The sequence below is a fragment of the Oreochromis aureus genome, linkage group 20 (genome assembly GCF_013358895.1).
Source record: "Oreochromis aureus strain Israel breed Guangdong linkage group 20, ZZ_aureus, whole genome shotgun sequence".
Lineage (NCBI taxonomy): Eukaryota > Metazoa > Chordata > Actinopteri > Cichliformes > Cichlidae > Oreochromis > Oreochromis aureus.
Window position 1 is genome coordinate 17493780 of NC_052961.1, and position 22345 is coordinate 17516124.

The 22345-nt window shown below is 40.0% G+C and overlaps 2 protein-coding genes across 5 annotated transcripts; both read right to left on the minus strand.

Annotated features, from left to right (window-relative positions):
* Positions 1–50: 50 nt before the first annotated feature.
* Positions 51–8272, minus strand: LOC116312533 (bone morphogenetic protein receptor type-2-like). Of its 2 annotated transcripts, none has more exons than XM_039604679.1 (11): positions 8136–8272; positions 7692–7901; positions 7323–7481; positions 6757–6855; positions 5381–5487; positions 5053–5274; positions 4080–4194; positions 3661–3818; positions 3310–3376; positions 2541–2677; positions 51–2459 (listed from the first exon to the last, which is right to left on the minus strand). In XM_039604679.1, the coding sequence occupies exons 1-11, from the start codon at positions 8170–8172 to the stop codon at positions 2343–2345; spliced, it is 1428 nt and encodes a 475-aa protein (XP_039460613.1). In that variant the 5' UTR covers positions 8173–8272; the 3' UTR covers positions 51–2342. The 2 variants fall into 2 exon arrangements, with proteins under 2 accessions (XP_039460613.1, XP_031585839.2); XM_031729979.2 differs by having other exon boundaries at positions 3310–3463.
* Positions 8273–9488: 1216 nt separating this feature from the next.
* LOC116330824 (kelch repeat and BTB domain-containing protein 12-like) lies at positions 9489–16119 on the minus strand. Of its 3 annotated transcripts, none has more exons than XM_039604124.1 (10): positions 16078–16119; positions 13588–13763; positions 12508–12689; positions 12266–12398; positions 11789–12022; positions 11317–11675; positions 10958–11231; positions 10313–10460; positions 10029–10226; positions 9489–9948 (listed from the first exon to the last, which is right to left on the minus strand). In XM_039604124.1, exons 2-10 carry the CDS (start codon positions 13756–13758, stop codon positions 9800–9802), a joined length of 1848 nt encoding a protein of 615 aa, XP_039460058.1. In that variant the 5' UTR covers positions 13759–13763; positions 16078–16119; the 3' UTR covers positions 9489–9799. The 3 variants fall into 3 exon arrangements, with proteins under 3 accessions (XP_039460058.1, XP_031609130.1, XP_039460059.1); XM_031753270.2 differs by lacking the exon at positions 16078–16119 and adding an exon at positions 14470–14591; XM_039604125.1 differs by lacking the exon at positions 16078–16119 and adding an exon at positions 13896–13935.
* Between the last annotated feature and the right edge of the window lie 6226 nt (positions 16120–22345).

Below are 22345 nucleotides of genomic sequence, written 5' to 3' on the forward strand. Positions count from 1 at the left end.
GAGACTTTGCAGTCAGAGAAAAGAGGCAGCTTAAAATGTAGAAAGAAAGACCAGGATTGTATTCTTTTATTTAAAACGTACATTTTAAACAGTAAAACAAAAAACAAAAACTGTTATAGATAAAGTGAGTGATACATGCTCTGTGGCTGTGCTTTGTGCAGAGCACAACTAACAAGTTAAGAATGGTTTAGCTGTCAGCAGTTGTTAAATCGGGAACCAGTATCTACACTATATTTGCCATATTTCCCTAACAGAACTTAACACCAGGTAATGTGTGGCCCTTAATTTAAATACAGCCAGAGAGAGTGAAGCAGCAGCAGCAGGTCCCACTCCAGAAAATGGGACACAAGGTGAGCATCAAAAAGTGGAAACTATAAGTTATTCCAAATAATCATTAGTGTCAGTAGCAGTTTCAGCTGAAAGGACTGAGCTTTATCGTATGCTGGACGAGGAGTTCACAGCTACAAGATATTTTGAGGAAAGCAATGTGTTTGAAACTGAAGAAATAACATTTTAAAATACCACAGCCGCTCTGCTGCTTAATTAAAAAGAAAAGAAAAGCTTTTGTTAGTTCCAATGAAACCGCATCAGACAGGACACCAGCATAACTGTGAGCTCTGTGGATGTTTTTGTGTATGACTAAATAACCCAAAATATCTGCAAGACCATTAGACTGCTGTACATGACGTCTCTGGCTTTTGTGGTTGGTAACATCAAAAGAACACTAACAGAAAGTGGGCTTTAAAGCAGGGCAGGGGTTAAAATGAGGTTTACTGTTCTTTGTGGATTTAGGTGGAAATTGTTAAACTTATTCATCCTTGACTGACTCCTTCGTTGGGTTACCCACTACAGGCATATTGTACTGGTTCAAATACTTCTTTCTCATTTGGTTTTCTACTTTAAGACTGTTGTTAAAATTTGATGACAAACTTTTGAGCACAGTGACTTAAAACAGCAACATTTGTCATGACCGTTACATACTGGAAGTCAGTGAAGTCAGCATACAATAAGGCAATGCCAGAGAAACAGTTTAAAACTTGTGGTTGAAGGTTGGAGATCAAAAGACATGCTGCTGAGGCATAAGCAGTAAACTGCATCTCTGAAACATCAGTGACATTTTAGCAAGAAAACAACATTTCAGTTGAAAGCAAAAGTTTAAACAACGAAATGCTTAAATAAATACATTTCAAGTGTAAGCCAGAAGAATGTGGCCACATGTTGAACACGCTGGCTTTTTTCCTTTTTGCAGTGTTATGAATAGACTTGTGATGAGATCATAATCCATTGTTTCCATTGGAAACAAATGGATGTGAGTGAACAGTGACATCTAGCGGTCAGTTTTAAAAGCATCTTTATCATTATTTAATAAATGTAAATTCTCTAATTCATAAGTTTCCTTGATTATCAATTTTTTTAAATGAATATTATATTTGATATTTTGCATCACCTTAAAAGCCCAGCCACAGCAGCCCGTCGGTGTATGCTTGGAGTTTGTCCCTGTTGTCATCGTCTCTTTCGTAGGTGATAAATGGGATTAAAAAGGTAACATTATACACATTAATTTAAAAGCAGTTCAGTTACGCAGTGTAAGATACCTGCACTGGGGGAGTCTTCTGGGATTCAACAGTTTTTGCACTCAATCATTGAGAGACTAAAGTTAATGAAGAATAAATGTCAATAAAACATGAATTTCATGTTTCTGTGTTTGAAGACCTAAAAATGAGATTTAGCCTGAAATTTAAAACTGAAATAAATACTTGCACTTTCCAATAATCCCACTTACAGTTGATCATGGAATATTTAGGAAGAAACAAAGAAAACGCTCTGATCTGATCTTTTTTCTTTTTCTTTTTTTTAGGAGTGACAGTTTAGGGGGAATTTAAATTGAGTTTATACGTATGAAACATTTGCATTTTGTGTAATTTGTTGCATTTCTGAGATGTTTTGAACTTGTATGGCTGCTGCCTTGGTCAGTTCTCTCTTGTAATATATACCATAGGGCTTTGCATAGCAGGAACACAAATCCTGTGGGCTTTAAAAGGAACAGTGAAACCAGTGCCTGCTGAAGTAAGGCGTCAGTGGTTTTAATGAGATCAAACTCAGGACAGAAATGCCTGTGAGCCTGCTGAGTAATGCTATCAGAGTTCACTTTATATCAGAACTGCCAGATAAGAGATCATTACGGCAGCAAAGATGCAGGTTCTGTCTCATTCTGATTAGGAGAAATAAAGTTATAAATGCCACTAAATGTTAAGGCAGTCTTTGAAGATTCTTTTACTAAAGGTTTCTGGAGGGAAACAGTACAAAATTGTGTCATCCTGAAAAGACAAGAGACAGAGAAATCACAGAGAGTAAGAAGACTGAAGAGAGGTTATTCTTTCCATGATACTGTGAGCTGTTAGTCGGGCTTCTGAATCACTGTCCCAGCAATCCTCCAGGAGCTCCCTCAGCGCAGCTCCCTGAGAACAATAAACATTTAGTCCACACATTACAGAAACCGCAGGTGTAAGTTGTACCACAAAGCCCCTATGTAAGAATACCTGTGGTAGCAGTTCCCAGTGTTCAGGTATACAGGGTCTTTTGTCCATATAGGACACGTACAGGATGAGGCTCTCCAGTGTTAAATTGCTTCCCAGCTCTAGTTCATATGGCAAAAGATGCTGTGGTGCAGCTCCACCTGCAGGTGGAAACAGTGGTATTAGTCATAGATGGTATCTGTAATAAATGAGGTCTGTTCACAGAATTTTCTAGGCTTAGTGAATTGAAAATTTGACTTGTCAGCCCAGAAACGAATGCATCAGATTTCAAGCAGCTGGGAAACCAGGCCAGCTGGAGCACACTATTCACCAGTTTCTGATTCATGTCGATTTTCCCCTTTCAGTGACACACCCACTGAAAAGCCAGTGTGGTAACTGATCTCTACTGAGAGGAATGAAAGCTGGACTCTAGCAACAGCCTGCAGTTGTATGGTTGATAATGACAACCCATTACAATAATAAGCTTGCCTTAGAGCAGAGAAAACCGAACGACTTGCAGTTTTTTGTTTCTTAATTCAGACATCAGAAACACACTGCAGGTGTATGACATGACATTTATCATTTGCAGTGCTGCACCATTGTTTACATGTAAAAATTGTTCATTTCTAGTCAAATAAAGCTGCACTTTACAGCTACACAATATACAGCAACCTTTTTACAGTGTGCCTAGCCATTTAAGTACTCTGAATAACTTTACCTTGACCCTCTGTACTACTCTAAAGAGCCTTGGACTTATTTTTGAACATCATAACATCTACTCATAATGACTAACCTTCAAATAAATCAGAGCAGCGCATCCAGATCTCCCACAGCAGCAGACCCAAAGCGTAAACGTCACCCTGCATGAGAAACATGCTTTCGTTCAGGTTCACAAAGCCTTCCAGGATCTCAGGAGCCATGTAGTGCAGCATGCCCAGTTGAATACACTACAGAAATACAAATGTATCTATTAGAAATAAGTAATAATATTGGATGTTTTGTTTTCATTTTACTGACTCTTTAATTCTAGTGTGAAATTTTAATTACTTCAAAAAACAGCAGCAAGTCTAGGTCTTCAAGTTTTTATGTTTTGTTATTTAAATAAGATGATTTGAGTGGATAAACAGTAGTACCTGTGTCTCACCTTCATGTTTTTATTCTGGTTGTGCCTGCGGTAAGGCTCTGAACAAGAACGCAGAATGGTGGAGCATCCAAAATCAGACAGGGCACAGGTACCACCTGCCCTCACCAGCACGTTGGAGCTGCTGAGGTCTCTGTGGGCCACAGGAGGTTTGTGCAAATCTGTATGAAAAATCCAATAAAAATATTTTGTCCCCGTAGCTTACGCTCACATATCAAGACAGCCTCAGATAAACAGCGTATCATTATTTAAGATTTGTGGCCACATTAGATGAATCACTGCAGCAGATCCATTGTTTGGATGAAAACAACTCATCTTTATTCTTGGTGATAATAGTTTAAAAACACGCACTCTATGCTTCCCACATCAAACAGATAACCCATGCACACATGCATTTGTTGCAATATTATTCTGGCCAGTACCATGGCTGAGAAGGTCAGAGTGGAGATAGGAAAGTCCCTGCGATAGCGACTGGCACAACTTTAGTGAGAACATCCAGCTCGTGGTTTGTTTGGACAAAAAGGAATGAAGAGATCCCTGAAATCAAAGGGATAGCAGACATTCATACCTGAAGCATACAGTGGTTTCAAACAGATAAAGCACTATAGACTTAAAGGCATGGAACATAAACTATTCAACCATAAATATAGAAAAGCAATTATATTTCACACATTAGCATTAGTTTTAAACTTTATGTAGAGCTGTTCTACTCTTACTGATCAACAAGGTTTAACCATACAGTACCGGATTATCCGATCTATGTCCATTTTAGAATAACAGCTTAATATGACATGAATGTCTTCTGACTATGAGAATGTGAGAGCTCCACACAGAAAGACTAAGTTCAAACTAGAAGCTTCCCTGCTGTGAGACAGCCGTCCTGACCCCTGACCCATTAAACCTTTATTAATGGTTTTTGTTCATTATACCCATCTTAAAATCTTTACAGTGGTTTCCATTTAGTGTTTGCAATAATTTTATTAGCCTTACTCTACGATAACTCTAGACATCTGATCAGAAATGGTTTTAATGACGAGTGAGCCACATAATCTGACATGTTTCCTTCAGCCTCCGATCGAATCTGAAAGGAGCTGAAATTATTGTGATTAAATAAGAGATGTGGGTAGAATAGCTAGTGTAATAAATATTTTTAAACACAGTGGCTTAACCTGGCATATAATTTTACATTTTTACTGTAGTGCCTGTTCATTTATTCATTTTTCTTTAACATTTACTTACGTTACTTTAGATAATTTAAATAAATTGTTTTCTTTTACCTATATATTCTATTTGTCACAACGGACTCTTAGTATTAGTTATAAATATTTCTCTGGTCTGTTCCATGCAGTTTTTTCCTTGAGCAGCTGTTGTCTTCGTGCAAAGGTTTTCACTCACATATTCAGCAAATTGCAGCACGATGAACCAGCTTTTGTCATCTGGTTTCCTCCCAGCCCCGAGAAAGTTCACGATGCTAGTATGCTTTAACAGCGGTAGCTCATAAATCTCCTTTTCTGTGTTAAAATTGTGTTCATAGGCTGCAGGTAAAAATTTAACAGCCACCACAGAGCCCTGGTATGTCCCTTGAAAAACAGTTGCAAAATGCCCTCGGCCCACAATCTGCAGGACATGAACAAGTAAAGTATCAGAACCTGTATGCATTTCTTGCTGATAATTTGCACACTACCTACTGTGGAATTAAAACCTGTTTCATAGCAGAGCATACCTGCTGTAGCTCGATCTGACTGATGTCGATCTCAGAGGTTTTTGTCCTTTGGCAGGAACAGGAGGGTTGGACGAGGTAATCATGACTGGAGGATTGTAGATTCTTCTCTAAAATATTATAGTAAAGAAGTGATTTAGTTGCCACTCATAGAAAGTAATCTGGCAGTACAATAAAGCCACCATTCATTTGAAAGCTTCCTGATTAGTTACTGAGAGCATGGAAATGTGACTGAAGAGTAGCAGAGGGAGTACCATAACACAGATAAAAAAAACAAGGTCAGTGTAGCGCATAGAATGAAGGCATTTCAAGGCCAAGACATCATGGGAACTCATTTTAACTTTAGAAAATGTGGAAACAATAGCTTTATTCTTCTGTGGAATTAAAAAAGACAAATGGACACATTATTACTGTATTAAAACTAAAAATAAAAGGGTATACCTAATATCTCATCACAGTTGATTGACGTGAACATGCAATGCAAATATTAAACACTACAAATGTAAAACTGAAGGCAGAAAATGGACCTTAAACAAAACACAGTCTTCAGCCTCTGAGCTGGCCAGCTTGTTGTCAACTTTTATCACATGCCACGTTATCCCTTAATGAAATTCACGCAAGTTACACATCCCAGAGAATGACTCAACATGTATGGAATGCCAGTACTGCCAAAATGAATTGATTAAATACACCCTTAAATAATTAATTAAATGTGTCAATAATTAATCAAAATTGTAATAAATTAATGAAATACATATTTATGACATATTTAATGATTAAATAATTAATTTCACATTTTAATTAATTATTGACACATTTAATAATTATTTCATGATGTATTTATTTATTTCTTTTTGGCAGTCCAAACCCCTAGGGCCAGGATTGCCAAAATGAATAATTAATTAATTAAATGTCATAAATATGTATTTAATTAATTAATTCAAATTTTAATTAATTATTGGTACATTTAATCAATTATTTAATGGTGTATTTAATTAATTCATTTTGGTAGTCCTGGCATTCCATAAACAGAAAGGTGCATCTCTTCATATTGATGAACATACAGACACATAGAGTGATTTAGAATTATTTTTTTTTTAGAAAGACAACAAGAACACATTATTTTAGAAATCTGCAAAATTCTTCTTTAAAACTAAAAGTAACATTGTTATTTTTAGGAAAATAACAAAGTGAATTTGAGTGTTTTTGCCCTGAATGCTGGACTTCTCTGAGAAATCTGAGGGTAAAGCATAACTTTGAATGTGTAAAAGAAGATTCACTACTTTTTTTTTTTTGTAGTGGAGTCAGTCAGGTCAAACTGAATTACTCAAGTGGTATTTCAATCATAAATAATGTTTTTGAAGAAAAAAGAACCTTACTTTTCTTTTTTAGGCAACTTCTCCATTGAGCAGCAACAATACAGAAACACATAAAGAGCAAAATCCCAACAACAATCACAGCCATTTTCATGAAGACATCTAAAAAGGGGAGAGAAAAAAGGATTAGGTGCCAGTTGAATTGTGAATGAATGATCATATCTATCGCGCATGCGAATGGGTGAAGAATTAAAGGAAAAACACAACCATTTGAGCTAGAGATCTGGTGGGTCTCTGTAATGGTGTGTGAGCCATTTTGCTGGCATGGTGTTGGCTAAGTGCTCCCTCCAAGAAAGCTCCAGATAATGACAAATCAACGCCAAGTGTTGGGTGTCTGGTAATGTTACGCTTAATGTGGATTTTTCCTTAAATTTGTCAACCACCTGAATATATATTCAGTATAACAAGAGCCTAACAAGAAAAAGATCCAAATTCCTTTGGGGTAGCCTCAGGAAGGACATGAAGTGTTTTAGGCTTTTTAAATGCTTCTAATTATATTATGCTATATTATTCTTAAATTATAAATTTATTTACTAATTCACGGTTATATAACCTTATTAATACCATACCTGAAAAATAAGAGTAGGGGTTTGAAGTCTGTTCTTTTCCCCAAGTAATGTTGCCATTGCAGAGGTCTGTGCTGCACATGCATGTAAAGAATTGGTTGTTGATGCGTGGTTGTGCCTTGCAGGTTTCATCTGGGCATGACTTTTCAATCCTGTCACAAGCTGCAACCGAAAAATCAGGAGCACGACAAACAATATTACATATTACATTATACTTCACAGCACGTGGCGCATTTCAGCTGTTAGTGAGTGGCGTGGGGGCTTTAATTAAACTAGCTCATCAATCATTAGATTTTTTTGCTAATGTGCTAAAAATGTGTTGTTGTTTTCAATTACACTCCACGTACTTGGCCAGACATTCGGGCTTCTTACCAAGAACGTCAGCTTTTGGTGTGCCGTTAATGATCCGGTAGTAGCCCACGCAACAGTCGGTGGTCTCACAAACTTGCACTGACCCACTCACACTGCCCGCAGCAGTGTATTTCTTATTTTGCCTGTAGTTATGCTCGGTACTTTCTGTTATTTGGAAAAAACACCTTCTCTTCTGCTCTAAGGGTTTGCTGTAGATGCACATAATACATTCTGGGAATAAAAAAAAAGAATAAAAAGAGAGCCGGACGTACAGTAAAAGCCGGACGTATACTGTAAGATGACAACGGACAACAGTCCTTTTACACCACAAGCAACGCAACCTGTAACTATTAGCAGCCATCAACCTGAAAATTGTACATTAAAAATCCTCATTAATCAAAACTGAAAACACAGAAAAAGGCACAAACAACACAGCAGATTGGCAGATGATTTTAAAAAACTCACCCAAGGCCAAAATCAGCCTCCACCTTTCTACTAGCATGTTTATTCACCCTGAGCGGCGAAGTTGAATGACTGTCCTGAGAATGTGAGATTAGTTTCTCATGCTTGCGAGCGCACCTCCCACCAGCCCACACCTGCTGTTATATCTTTGCGCGAGGACACTTGTTGTCTAAAACATGATTAAATTTAGCCTCCCAGACTATCGGCATCATCTATCATCATCAAGGTCTCACAAAATGGCAATTTCATAGAACTCTGGAAGTATGCCCTGTGTTATCTCAAGTCACGATTGCTGTATCAAATTCTACAGTGAAATCTGTATTCATCTCAATGAATTGAAATGTTGTTTTTTAAGGGCAATGTAGAGTTTTTTTTAGACTGACTAAAGTGCATGAAAGACCAGGTATTGTGTGAATGCAATCGAACTGAGTAACACAGAGGGGGTTTTAAACAAAGGACAAAGTTAAACATTAACCAACAAACAAACAAATAAAAAACCTCAATCAATCCCAGTAGTTATTATTAGATATAATTTAATTAATGTGAATGCCTCGTGATTCAGTAGCTTGTAGAGCAATCTTTATTTATTTATTTCTTAGCAGCAATAACTTAAGGTAATGATATTCTCTATGACTTTATCAGTTTCTCACAACATTATGGAGGAATTGTGTTCCACTCTTCTTTACAGCTCTTTACTCTCTTAAGGTCCCGCCACAGCATGTCAGTTGACTTGAGGTCAGGACTTTGACTTTGCTTGGGAATTTCCGGTTGTATGACCCACTGCTGGACTGTCTTCAGATCTGACTCTAGAATACTTTGGTATACAGATGTGTTCATGGTTGACTCTACCATGTTGATTGAAGCCTGGAGAGTCTGAGATGTAACTTCTGGGATTTTTGTAGTTAATGAGCATTGCACAGTCTGACCTTGGGTGGAATCTACTTGGACGTCCATTCCTGGTAAGAATGTTCCATTGTGTTAACACCCACCTGAATCCTCCATCTTTTTCACGTGACTTTATTGTTTCATTTTATTATTATATCATTTCAACATGCAGTTATCCCAAAAAAAGAGAGAAAAATATATTTACAATGTTTTCTCACTAAGATGTCACCAATTGACAACACAGAGAAAAAAACATAAAAACCTAGTAGCAGTCAGTGTGAGGCTTCTGTGGTTTCTGTAGTTTGACTGAAGAGCAAAATAAATAGCTTGTTAAATTTAAAATTTGCTTTTTTTTTCTTGCCATCCTTCTTTTTACCAAAAGAAGAGTTAAAGTGGTGGAAGTGACTTTTGTATAGACAAGATTTTGTGACTTTAAAGAAGGCTGCACATGTTAGTTTAACAGTTTATACCACATATAGAAAATACACAGAACAGAATGTTGATTTTTCTTTTATTCTTACATTTACAGGTAAAATTCATTGCTTGGACAGGACATGTAACAAACAGACTTTTGACATATAACATAAAATTGCATTATCTAAAGTCTGACTTTGGATGCTCATATAGCAAAAAAAAAAGTTGTTAGTTAATTATAGTGAAAATTAATCTTGTTATTCTGGTTTCCAAATACCAAGAGTGAATAAGGCTTTTTTGAATGAGGCTTTCCGGGTTTAGCGTATAGATGCTTACTTTCCACACACACTGGCCCAGGAGGAGCTGGATTAGGGTGTGAAGAGGTCTCGAGGATTAAGATTAGCCACCAGACAGACGTCGTAGCTGTCGTGCATGGCTGCTCGTCTTTCCACAACTGTCCACACATTGTCTGCAGGGTCCAATTCTAAAAGCTCCTTGGTGATGATCTCATGACGGCCTGCAGCCATTAGAGACAAATTATTTGAGAGCATGCAAAAGTGCTTTTAAAAATTATTTGACAGACATTCAGTAACTGACCAGCCCCCTTGTAGTATCCACAGAGATAGAGCTTTCCATCCACTACTCCTATGTTGGAGGCGTTCGTTCGAAGGGAAAGTAGGGATGTGGGGAGGGTTGGTCCTGGTCTCCAGGTGTCTGTATCTGGGTTGTAGATCTCCACGGAGCTCAGGCAACGACGTGATTGCCCACGGTCCTCTCCATCGCATCCTATACCACCTGGAAACAAACGCATCTTCTCTTGCTCCAGTGCAGAAATCTCACAATACTAATATAGATACAGTTATGTGTTCTGGTAGTCCGACCTAATATATAGATCTCTCCACTGAGGACAGCTGACCCACAGCGGTACCTGGAGTACTTCATGCTGGCACACTCTGTCCATCTGTCTTTGCCGGGGTCAAACTGAAACACACGATTGCTGAGCTTGTCAGGCTCGTCGTCAGGGTGATCCTGAAAGGCAGGAAGAGAGATTTAGGCAGCGAGATGAAGAAAAAGATGAAGAAATGGGGACATATTGGACAAATGAGAAGCAGAAATATTTCAGTAACTATTTCACCATCTCTATTGTGTGGGAATTTTTTAAAAAAGAAAATGATTTTAAATAAAAGTACAATACTCCTGTTAATGTTCAGGGGAAAAACAACCAGTTTGTGTGGATTTTATATGGCAAGTTTTTGTAAATTTTTGAGACTTCCACAACTTCAGTATGATTTTTTTTTTACCCGTGAAAAACCTAAATAAATTGTACAATACATTTTTAAATAATACCGTGCAAAAAAAGGCCAGAGGCAACAAGTATGATAAAAATTCAAACTCATATATGCAAATACATTTTTTCTTTTAATTTGTCAGAAGGTTCAATAAACACTTAATTTAAAAAGATGTATTTTGGGGGCAATTATTTCATGGCTCAGGCTTTAAAGGGTTAAGATGGTGAGTTTGGGTACCTGTGGTGTCCAGCCCCCCAGCACATAAAGATGCTCCTTTAGGGTCACAACACAGTGACAGGCTAATGGAAGAGGCAGAGGAGCAAAGCCGAGCCAGCTGCCTCCTCTCTTCAGCGACCATCTCTCCACGCTGTCTGTGATGACGTAGTGATTACGCACTTTCATCTGACCACCGATTAAATAGAGGGCATCTCCTATGAGCCCTAAAGCATACATGTCCCTGTAAGCTGCCGAGCACAACTTCACCCAGCTGTTCTCCTCTGAACTGTCATACCTGGAAGATGAATAAGTAGTTCATTTGTTAATTCAATGTGGTGCCTTTTGATAAAAAGATTTCTGATATGCAAAGGGATTAAAACCTGTAGATATCAACCCCCTTCGTTCGATGTTGGTCTTCTGCCTCTACAGCCACCACTATGATGTTTTCTCTGCTCACTGCGCCTGCTGTGATCTGTCCCACTATGCTGCAGCCCCTCAGGGGAGAGGGGATGTAGTAAGTCTTCCTAACATGGGGGTCGAAGCAAAAACTGAGGTCAGCAAGTCCTCCACGCCGCGCAGGGACGCCCTCCTTATTCACGCCACCCAAACAGAGGAGCAAATCTGTTGTCTCCATGCCGTAGCGAAGAGCTCGGCGAGGAGGAGCTGCGGCCTCGCAGAGACCTGATGTCTGGAGAACAGCATCAATCATCCCAAAGCACTCAGCATCCCGCAGAAGCACCTGAGAGAATCATAAGTATAAGAATGATATATCGACATACTTATCTCAGGACGAATATAAATAGGGAGTCTTGCTCCTTATTATATTTGGACCTCATTCCAATCTCTTCATACCGGGTTTCTCCTCCTTGCTTTACGGAGAAATCCAGGATCCACAAGCTCCAGTCGGACATGCCTGAGTAACTCCACAGCCTGGGCTTCCCTTTCTGAGTCACCCCTGCACTTTTCCACCCAGCGCAACACCAGCTCCAAAACAACCTCCTCCTGTGATACGTTAAGGTCATCTAAGCCAAGCAGTTCCCCAAGACTTTGAGCATCCAGCTCTAGCACTTCTTCTTCCTCACAAACCTAGTGAAACCAAGATAAAGAAAGACAGTATAAGTCATGAAGACGAAATAAAATAAGATAAAATAAAAACAACACATCATAGAAAGAACAAAAGAGATTTCCACAGTGTTCAAAAACTTCACTGAACTTCAATTCTTCTGATAATTTAGGGCAGGCTGAACTTCATTAATCGTAGGTTCAAGAGCTATTTTTAAAGACTCTCACTGAAGGATTATTTCACATTGGCAATACTTAATACCCTACTTGTGCAAAGTGTTGACAAAGGTATCGCAAGGCACAGTCAGCAAGGCCAGTTGCTCCCAAGTTCCTGGCCCAGTGGTACAGACCAACACAGTTTGACGGGTCCATACAGGCCTCCATGTGACTCTGGCACAACCTTACCTCAGTAAAAACAAGAAGAGTTTGTCAGTGTTTCTTAAGCATAAAACATTTACCACATACCCCCTGTCAGTTTCACCCCATTTCCCATGTTCGTGTTTTTTCACCTGAAGGCTCCATCTACATGTAGCAGAAAGGCAGCGACGGCCACTCCCTGGATGTTGTTGTTTGAAAGTGGGAGCTCACCACGGTACATGTAGTCCAGCAGCAGCCTTAAGCTTTGGGCAGAAGTGTCTCTGAGAGGTATTTCTCCTCCCTGCGTCTCCTTGAGACCACATGTAAACATGGCCTGGACACAATGATTCACCAGAACAGTAAGAAATGATACAACTGCAGCCTTGCGTATCATCAATGCATTTGCTTGGAGCAGTTTGGGAAAAAAAAGAAGAAAAGAATAAAAAATATGGTAACACTTTATAATATGACCTGTAACTAAGGACTTAATTCCCCTGCAATACAATGTAATTTACAATGTATAATTTCCAATGTTCAAGTAATTATATTTAACTACAAATACTAGAGGTAGGTCCACTAGAATATTAAACAAGTCTTTTTTTTTTACAGTAAACAAAGAAATAATTATACTGTAAGTAAATCTGAGCATTGTGTTTATAATTATAAGTAATATGCAAGTAATTCTTTGTAGTGCATGTGCAATTTTGAGTACTGCATAACTTCAGGTGTTTTACAGGAAAAGAAAAATAAATACATAGTAAATAATTTAAGTAGTGCACAAGTAAAGTACTGCATAATTCTGCAGAAAAAACTGCACTATTTATACATCTCACATTGTAAGTAGAGCCTTACATCTCAGGGCTGTATTATGAAGTGGCTGAACCTTGCCTGACTCTCCATTCATGTACACTTCATTTTAAAAGTTATGTTGAAAGTGTAATTATATACTTCTCAATTGTTCTTACAATGTAACCATTTCTTCTTTCTTATAAAATATCTGAAGTTATGCAAGATTTAAAATTATGCACTATGTGATATTACTTACAATTACTAGTTACAGTTTAATAGGTAAATATAATTACATTGTAATTTCAAATAAAAAACGTTAACATTCTATTTAATTACAGTCAAATTTAAGATATGGTGACTGTCCGTATTATACAGTGTTGCCAAAGGTACAATTTGTTGGTCGTTTTCCTTCAAGCATAGTTTGTTGTTGCTGACTATTTTACCTGGAAGTAAGGACTGAATGCAGACAGCACCACCTTGTGGCAATGGAAGGGGATCCCTTCAGCTAGCAGCACCACGTCAGTGAGCTCCTTAGCTGTTCTCATCCTCTCTAGCTGCCTTAGCAAAAGGGAGCCATGCTCTACTTGAGCAGAGTGCAGCACCTCAGCATCCATGGACTCTTGTTTTGAAGAGAGGGGAGTTGTGCAAAATCCGTCAGTAATTACAAATAAATAAATCAATAAATAAAATCAGTGAACATCTGCGAAAGTTTGGTCTATACACACTTGTGTGCAGTTTTAAGTGCGTCTACCTCTCCACTGTCAGTACTGCATGCAAAGTTTTCTCCCAGGTGAGACTGAATGACTATGCACCTTTCCTCCGTGGGTCTGATCCATGCACAGCTCATATTTAGTTCCACTTTTTGTTTATTCACGCTGAGCTAATGAGTACCAAGTGTATTCATTAGCTCAGCTGGGAGTGTTTTGCATGAGTGAGCTAACTCATGCCAGTCACAATGGCCATTATATTATGAACACATGAGCAGTGTGAACTCTGATCGTGCTTTTAAGTGGGCACAGCGGTTCAAGATGAGCACCTTTCTTTGGTTTTTATGAATCACTTTAACATGTATACCAATCACGTTACACAGTCTGCCTTAACTAATGCGATATTTAATATACTTCATAAAACTAAATAGCCATGGCCTGTTTGTAGATAACTTTCTTCTACATGTTGACCTGTGGTTCCACCCCTGCAGCTGATAACCACACTGTCCGTGCGTGAGCTGCGAATAAACAGCTCAAGACACGCACACACGGTTCCGAGAAGAAGCAATAGCATGCGTTATTATTGCTAAGAACATGCACAAAAAACAGTTATCATACCAGTGTTGTCCAAAGGTCAAGATTTAAAAGTATTAAAATGAGATTATGTCAGGTTTCTACCTAAAGCTACAACACAGGCTGGGCTGTATTTGTTTGCTGCCTGTTCTCTCTTGTGTTCTGTGCCATTTTGTTTTGGGGAGTGCGGTCAACAGCGTGTTCACTGTCAAAGACGAGTTTAAAATAGACACGCAAGAGCTGGTGGGGCTGCAGGCCTGTTCAGGTTTCTAGACATGACTGAGCAGTCTGTCCTTAAACTCATTTAAGCAGTGTTTCAGTCTAATTACTTAAAAAGTGTGCAGATTTCTTTAATAGACCACATGAATAATTAACATAATGTAAACAGGTATGTGTGAAGACTAAAGTCAAATCTAAAGTTATGTATAAATTTAATAAAATAAGAATAAAAACTAGACTCTTGAAAGAAATTAAAACTATGTATTACCAATACTAGAATATAACACTTAGTATTTGTTCGTTTGGGAAACTCTGTGATGAGGCTTTAATGCAGGTGATTATTGAGGATGTCTGTGAGTCAACTGTTTTTAAACAGTTCGATTGACTTTCCTAATTCTTGCCTCTGACATACAATAAGAATTAAAAAGATTAAAACTGACACTTAAACTAATAGAAACTGAACTAAAACGGCACCTTTTCAAACAATAAAAACTAAACTGAAGCAAGAAAACCCACTGAAAACGAACTGAAACCAAACTGAATTAAAAACAAAAAGTCAAAAGGAAAAAAAAAAACTAATTAGAAAAGTGAAGGTTTTGTGTGAAACACAGCAAAAACTCTTTGGTGTATGGAAGCTTTTTTTCAGTCACTTCAAAAAAATGATTTGTTAAAATGATCTAAAAGGTTATTATCTAAAAAAGTGATTTAATAACTTGAAATGTTAAGTTATTTTCCCAATTTCCAGTAATAGTCCCAGAAGTTTCAGTTAGGAGTATTTTTTTTTCTGACCAGCAACAGAAGCAGCTTCTCTGGTCACAGATGGTAGTTACACAATTTTGGTGCTTTAAATGTTGTTGGGCTCCAAGTTTATAGTAGTAACAGATACTAGAAAAGAAAAACTAGAAAAAAAGGTCTGATCACATTTGGCCCTCAAGTAAAAAATGAATCTAAAAAAACATTTAGCAATATTTCGATTCACAGGTTCGTTTTTCCTGAAAGTCTGTCAAAGAGAAGAAAGAGTGGACATTTTCTAAAAACTATCAATCAAATTGAAATTATAAACTTTTTCTTGAACTAAAAGGAATCGGGATCATGTGTATGAACTTTATTATCAAAGCATTTTTATTACAAAAATCACAAATCTATGAACAAAACAATCAAACAAAAAACTATTCTGAAATGCTGCTTTTGTATAAATGTTTTACAATGTACAGACCTTTGCTCTTTTTCTTTGCTGATAAATGCTTTTTTGGGGGTTTTTTGGTCACACTTGCTATTTATTTTATCTAAAGTGAACCAACATCGACTGATAAGTTAGTATTACTACAATTTATTGAGGAGATATTATTTGGAAAAGTTGAATGTGATTTATTGAAATAGAGAAATTAATCAGTTTGGCTATTAGACTCTGATTACCCATCATGGCAGACCTACCCAGAGTCTAGACGCAGGTAGCGGTGAAGATGAAGACTGAGACTGAGGTGGAGATGGGGAGGAGGTGCGTTACACAAATGAGAGTCTAAAAGGGAAAATGACAGAGAGCATGGATTTAAACCATGCAAAGAAGATGCTGATTGGTCAAAGAAGGCGGGCAAAGAAGATGATTGGACTAGAGTGACGATGTCAGTGTTGACAATGTGGAAAAGAGGAAGTAATTCAAAGAACAGAAAAGCAGCCTTACACCCAGGAAACTTGATCCTGGTTTGGGTAAAATTAACCATTTTGTCACAAATATCAAAAAATTTTTAATGTGTAGAAATGCATGCTTTATGCATGCATACGTGAATGCCCATGTCTAAACACTGATGTACAAACACATAACACATCAAAAACATTAAACATAACAATGGCTAAAACTGGCTTAGAGAAATGTTGCACATGTAATGGGAAATAGCATCAGTCATGCAGCAACTTTGTTCAAACATCTACTGAAGCAAATGATTGCTGAAAACAAACCATTGGCGGAATGCACTATGTGGGTCTGTTGAACCGAAAAGACACAACGTCAAATGATCACCAAAAATGCAGAGACACACAAAAAGTAAGTAATGTTAATTATACAAATTTTTTTACATATTCAAATTTGTCAGGAAACGCGGCTGCTCACTGGGCGGATTATTTGAGGTGACAGCCCAGAAGGGTCGTACTTTGGGCTAATTGTTCTCCAACCGTCTTCACGGACAGTCAAGCATGCTGCAATACACAACAGTAGATACACAAAGTGTTGTCCTTGCAGATTACAGGCAGTGTAGATTAATGAGTGACACATGCTCTGGTCGTCTGTACATTAACATCTCTGAAACGTGCCCTTGCAAGTGTTGCACAGTGAAACTGTTGTCACATGGCCAGCCTCTGTCCCGGTTTCAGGACCTTTGTTCACGTATTTACCTCAGGAAGGCCTCAGTTTATATTGATGAATGTGAATGCATTTATAAAGCAAACGTAACTGCTGAGCTGCCTAAAAAAATGTTGAATCCTTGCACAGTATACAGCATTGCAGTGCCACAGGGTGGCTGTAGTTTTAAACAAGCCCTCAGCCTTAATATTGGTCATATTGGTCATTTTTTTTCCTGCCATCTGAAATGGTTTGTAGAGGTGTTTCCACATCAAATGGGACAAAAATGTGTCAACAGTTAGGAAAAAGACAGCCCACAAAAGGTGAAAAAGGCTCAAACAACAAGACATTTCCAAAAAATGCAAAACGTAAAAGTGACATCATCCTAAATTTACTAAACTTCCACAGATTACACAGGTGGGCTCAGTCCAGGCCACACTGCGCACACTCAGCTGTTATCTTTCCAAACTGGTTGTTTCATGAAGGATTTATGGCACCGCTTTGGTGTCTGTTTGCGTAGGTCTTTAGCTGTGCAAAAAGAGAGGTTGTAGGAATTTAACAAATGTAGAGGCTACAGAGAAGTTAATACCACCTCACCCGGCTGGGATGACATTATGTGTAGGTCAAATGCTAAATGGTTCAAAGTTGGCCTGACTGAAAAAAGGAGTAGAGTTCACCTTGAAGAGGAAAAAGTGTCAAAGAAAATCTATCAATATCTGTTTTTAACACTTAATTTGACTCCACTATAAGTAAGTTCTTTGTACATTTTAGTTCTACTGTCTCAGCTACTAAGGTTCAGGATCATAAGGAAAACACGTAACACTACATGTGCTCCATGTACAGCACTGTTGTAGAGCAGAAACATAACAGTAGGCAACAGAGTATCGCACTCATTTCTGACACTCCCTCCAAGTGAGCTTATATATGGATATGGGTCTTAAATCATTATAGCCTTTAAGACCAATGCCTCAGCAGGACCTTAAAGAAGAGAAAATTACACTCACTGCAGTTTGCATATTTCAAGATATTGTTGCAGAGTAGCATTTGTCATCCCTCAGGTTTTGGGCCCTCTTGCAGCTGCCTGTCATAGACGTTAAAAAAAGATAAGTAAATGTAAGTGTGGTAAGATGGCAAACTCAGAGAGCTAACATGGCTTTTTGTGAATTCATGGGGATGGTTAGGAGATCCTATACATTCAGATACAAATTACTTATAGTTTTCTGACAGAACACAGCTTGATGTGAATTGTCTTCACTAGTCTTTTCAGCATTTCCTCTTTACAATTTTTCCAATAGCAGAATGCAAAAGCAGCATTTTGTTGGTTGCTTGGTCGGTTGCTCTTTAGGCATTTCCATTTATACTTAACCTATTTACTTCTAACTGAGTCAGGGAGAAAAGCTTTTCCGGTCACAAAAAAATCTGAAACCCTTAACAAGCTTGTAAAAAAAAAAAATACTCATTTTTAGAGCACATTTCAGGATAAATATCACAAAGTGCTTCACAACATAATGTTAAAAACATAAAAACAAAATGTTAGCCAAAAAGCTGAGTTTTTAGCTGCTTTTTAAAAGAAATCACGTCTGCAGATCTCAGGCTCAGTGGGAGAGAGTTGCAGAGTCTGGAGACCCTGATCACATGACCTCAGCGACCCGCTGCAGTATGTATGTAAAAGTTCACTGACGTATGCTAGAGCTTGTCCATGCAGAGCCTTAAAAGTCAGCACACAAATATATATCTTTTAAGTGATAAAGCACAAGACTTCACCTTTTCATCCCTGCAGTTAGTGTTTACATTTTGATAAGCGACAATACAAACAGAGAGATGTGTGGCGGCAGGCAGGATTTGAAACCCATCGATCACAGAATGACAACGATCGCTGTTGCTTAAATTATTCTCTTTGTTATATATATGAAGCGCACACTTAGGCCTGTATATTTTATTTTTATTAAGATGGCGCCGAGTATGGCAGCCTCGTCGCGAGCTCCCCCAAGCAACAGCTGTTTTTTGTGTTTAATTTTACTTTTTCTTTATTTTTTCACGAGTAGCACATGTCTCCTTGTGTACGACCGACAAACCTTACTGGACATAAAAGACGGACTTTCTCATCACTTTCCGGAGTTCAAGTTTTGCAACACGGACCCTCCGTTTGCAGACCCCCATTCATCTCACCTGAGACGCCTTTGTTCTGGGCCCGTGGAGGCCGCAAACGCCGACGCAGAGGAAGAAGATCTGGCGTTCTGTTCGACTGAGACGGCGCACTAACAGACCACCGTTACCCAGCTTATTACTGGCTAATGTGCAGTCTCTGGAGAACAAGCTGTGCGAGCTTCGGGCACGGATCTCATTCCAGCGAGAGATGCGGGACTGCTGCGTGATCTGCCTCACAGAAACCTGGCTATCGGACAAGGTACCGGACTCCGCAGTACAACTACCGGGGTTCTCTGTGCACCGCGCGGACAGGTCACAGGAGCTTACTGGGAAAAGCAGAGGCGGTGGTGTGTGTTTCATGATCAACAACAGCTGGTGTGATTATGCGAACGTGCACCCGGTCAAATCCTTCTGCTCACCGGACCTGGAGTACCTGATGGTTAAGTGCCGGCCATTCTGGCTACCGAGGGAATTTACAGCAGTGATTATTACGGCTGTTTACATTCCCCACAAGCCGACACTGACCGAGCACTCAGGGAACTGTACAGCGCGATCAGCAGTGAGGAAACCTCACACCCAGAGGCGGCGTTTATCACGACCGGGGACTTTAATAAGGGTAACCTGAAGAAAGTCTCACCAAAACTCCACCAACACATCCATTTCAACACTGTGGAGACCGGCTTCTTGACCACTGCTACACCTCTTTCCGGGATGCGTACAAAGCCCTCCCCGCGCCCCATTCGGCCAATCAGATCACCGCTCCATCCTGCTTCTACCCGCCTACAGGCAGAAGCTGAAACAGGAAGCTCCAACCCTGAGGGCGGTGCATCGTTGGTCGGACCAATCGGAGTCTACGCTGCGGGACTGTTTTGATCACGCGGACTGGGAAATGTTTCACGTGGCTGCTAAAGACATCGATGAATACACAGACTCAGTCTGTGGATTTATCAGAAAATGCGTGGAAGATGTCGTCCCATCCGGAACAGTTAAATCCTTCCCAAATCAAAACCCTGATTAACGGAGATGTTCGCACGGCGCTAGCGGCACGGAGCACCGCTTTTGCCTCCGCGAACACATCGGACTACAAACACGCACATTACCAACTCCGGAAGACGATCAAAGCAGCCAAACGTGAGTACAGGGACAGGGTGGAGCAACAGTTTGACAACCCTCGGAGTATGTGGCGGGGACTAAACACGATCACAGACTTTAGAGGGAAAACCAGCACACCGCAGACCACGGCCTCTCTGTGTGAGGATCTAAACGTATTCTACGCTAGATTCGACACAGCGAACACCAGGAGACCGGACAGTGTGCGCACCGCGGATGACGTCAGTGCGCACACTGTGTCTGAGGAGGATGTGCGGAGGTACTTCAGGAGAGTGAACCCACGCAAAGCTACTGGTCCGGACGGGATTCCCGGCCGCGTCCTCAAGTCATGCGCGGCTCAGCTGGCTGGAGTGTTCACACATATCTTCAACCTTTCCTCTCTCTGTCTGTAGTCCCAGCCTGCTTCAAAATGGCCACCATCGTCCCTGTACCCAAATCCTCCACCATCTCATCATTGAACGACTGGCGACCTGTAGCCCTGACCCCATCGTGAGCAAATGCTTCGAGAAGCTGGTCAGGGACTTCATCTGCTCCGCACTACCCGACTCACTGGACCTCTACAGTTCGCATACCGCCACAACAGGTCCACTGATGATGCCATAGCCCTGACACTCCATGCTGCCCTGTCACACCTGGAGAAGAGAGACACGTATGTGAGAATGCTGTTTGTAGATTACAGCTCAGCATTCAACACCATCGTTCCTCGAAGCTGGACAGGAAACTGCAGGATCTAGGACTGAGCAGCTCCCTCTGCAGCTGGATCCTTAACTTCCTGTCTGACAGACGCCAAGTGGTCAGACTGGGCAGCACCACCTCATCCCCATCACACTGAACACTGGTGCTCCACAGGGTGTGTACTGAGCCCTCTCCTGTACTCACTCTACACCTCACGACTGCACGGCCACTAACAACTCCAACATCATTGTGAAGTTTGCGGACGACACTACAGTGGTGGGTCTTATCACCAACGGTGATGAGACAGCCTACAGGGAGGAGGTCAGCGCCTGACCCACTGGTGTCAAGACAACCATCTCACCCTCAACGTCGCAAAGACAAAGGAGCTGATAGTGGACTTCCGGAGGTGCAGAGGAGTACACACCCCATCACCATCAACGGCGCCCGCTGTGGAGAGAGTGAGCAGCTTCCGCTTCCTTGGTGTACATCTGGCTGAGGATCTTACGTGGTCAGTACACATAAACAAGACAGTGAAGAAGGCGCAGCAGCGCCTCTTCTTTCTCAGGAGACTGAAAAGATTTGGCATGAGCCCCGCATCCTCAGGACCTTCTATCGCTGTGCCATTGAGAGCATCCTCACTGGATGCATCACCACCTGGTATGGCAACACCACCGCTTACAACCGCAAAGCTCTCCAGAGAGTAAAAGTGTGCTGAACGGATAATTGAGGTGAGCTTCCCTCCTCCAAGACATCTACAGGAAGCGGTGCCTGAGGAAAGCGGGAGGATCATCAGGACCCAGTCACCCCAGCCATAAACTCTTCAGACTACTTCCATCAGGAAGGAGGTTCTGCAGCATCGGTCCCGCACCAGCAGACTGAGAGACAGCTTTTTCCACCAGGCCATCAGACTGCTGAACACGTCATAGACACCTCACCCTCACTACTGGAACTTCAACATTATGCACTCCATACTGTACATTAATGCCACTGTTTTGCACATACCTACCTCTGTATATTTTATATTTTATATATCTTATTTTATTGTTTACTCTATTTCATTTGTAAAACATGTATACACACACACACACACACACACACGTAGAAAAACATATTTAGTACACACATTCAGTAATGTATATACCTTTATATATGGTACATATATTTATTACTTTTTAGATTAACCATTTTTATATTTTGCTTGTTGCACGTTATTGTATTTTGCACAACTCTGTTGCTTGTGAAGCTTGCACACAAGAATTTCACTCGCATGTACTGTACCAGTGTACCTGCACATGTGATGTGACAATAAAGGTGATTTGATTTGATTTGATTTGATTTGATTTATATTTATATAACCTTTGTGCTGCTCTCCTCTCAACCCAGCCTGAATGGAGCTCTCTGAGAGTTTCCTTCCCGGTGCCATCAATGAGTTCT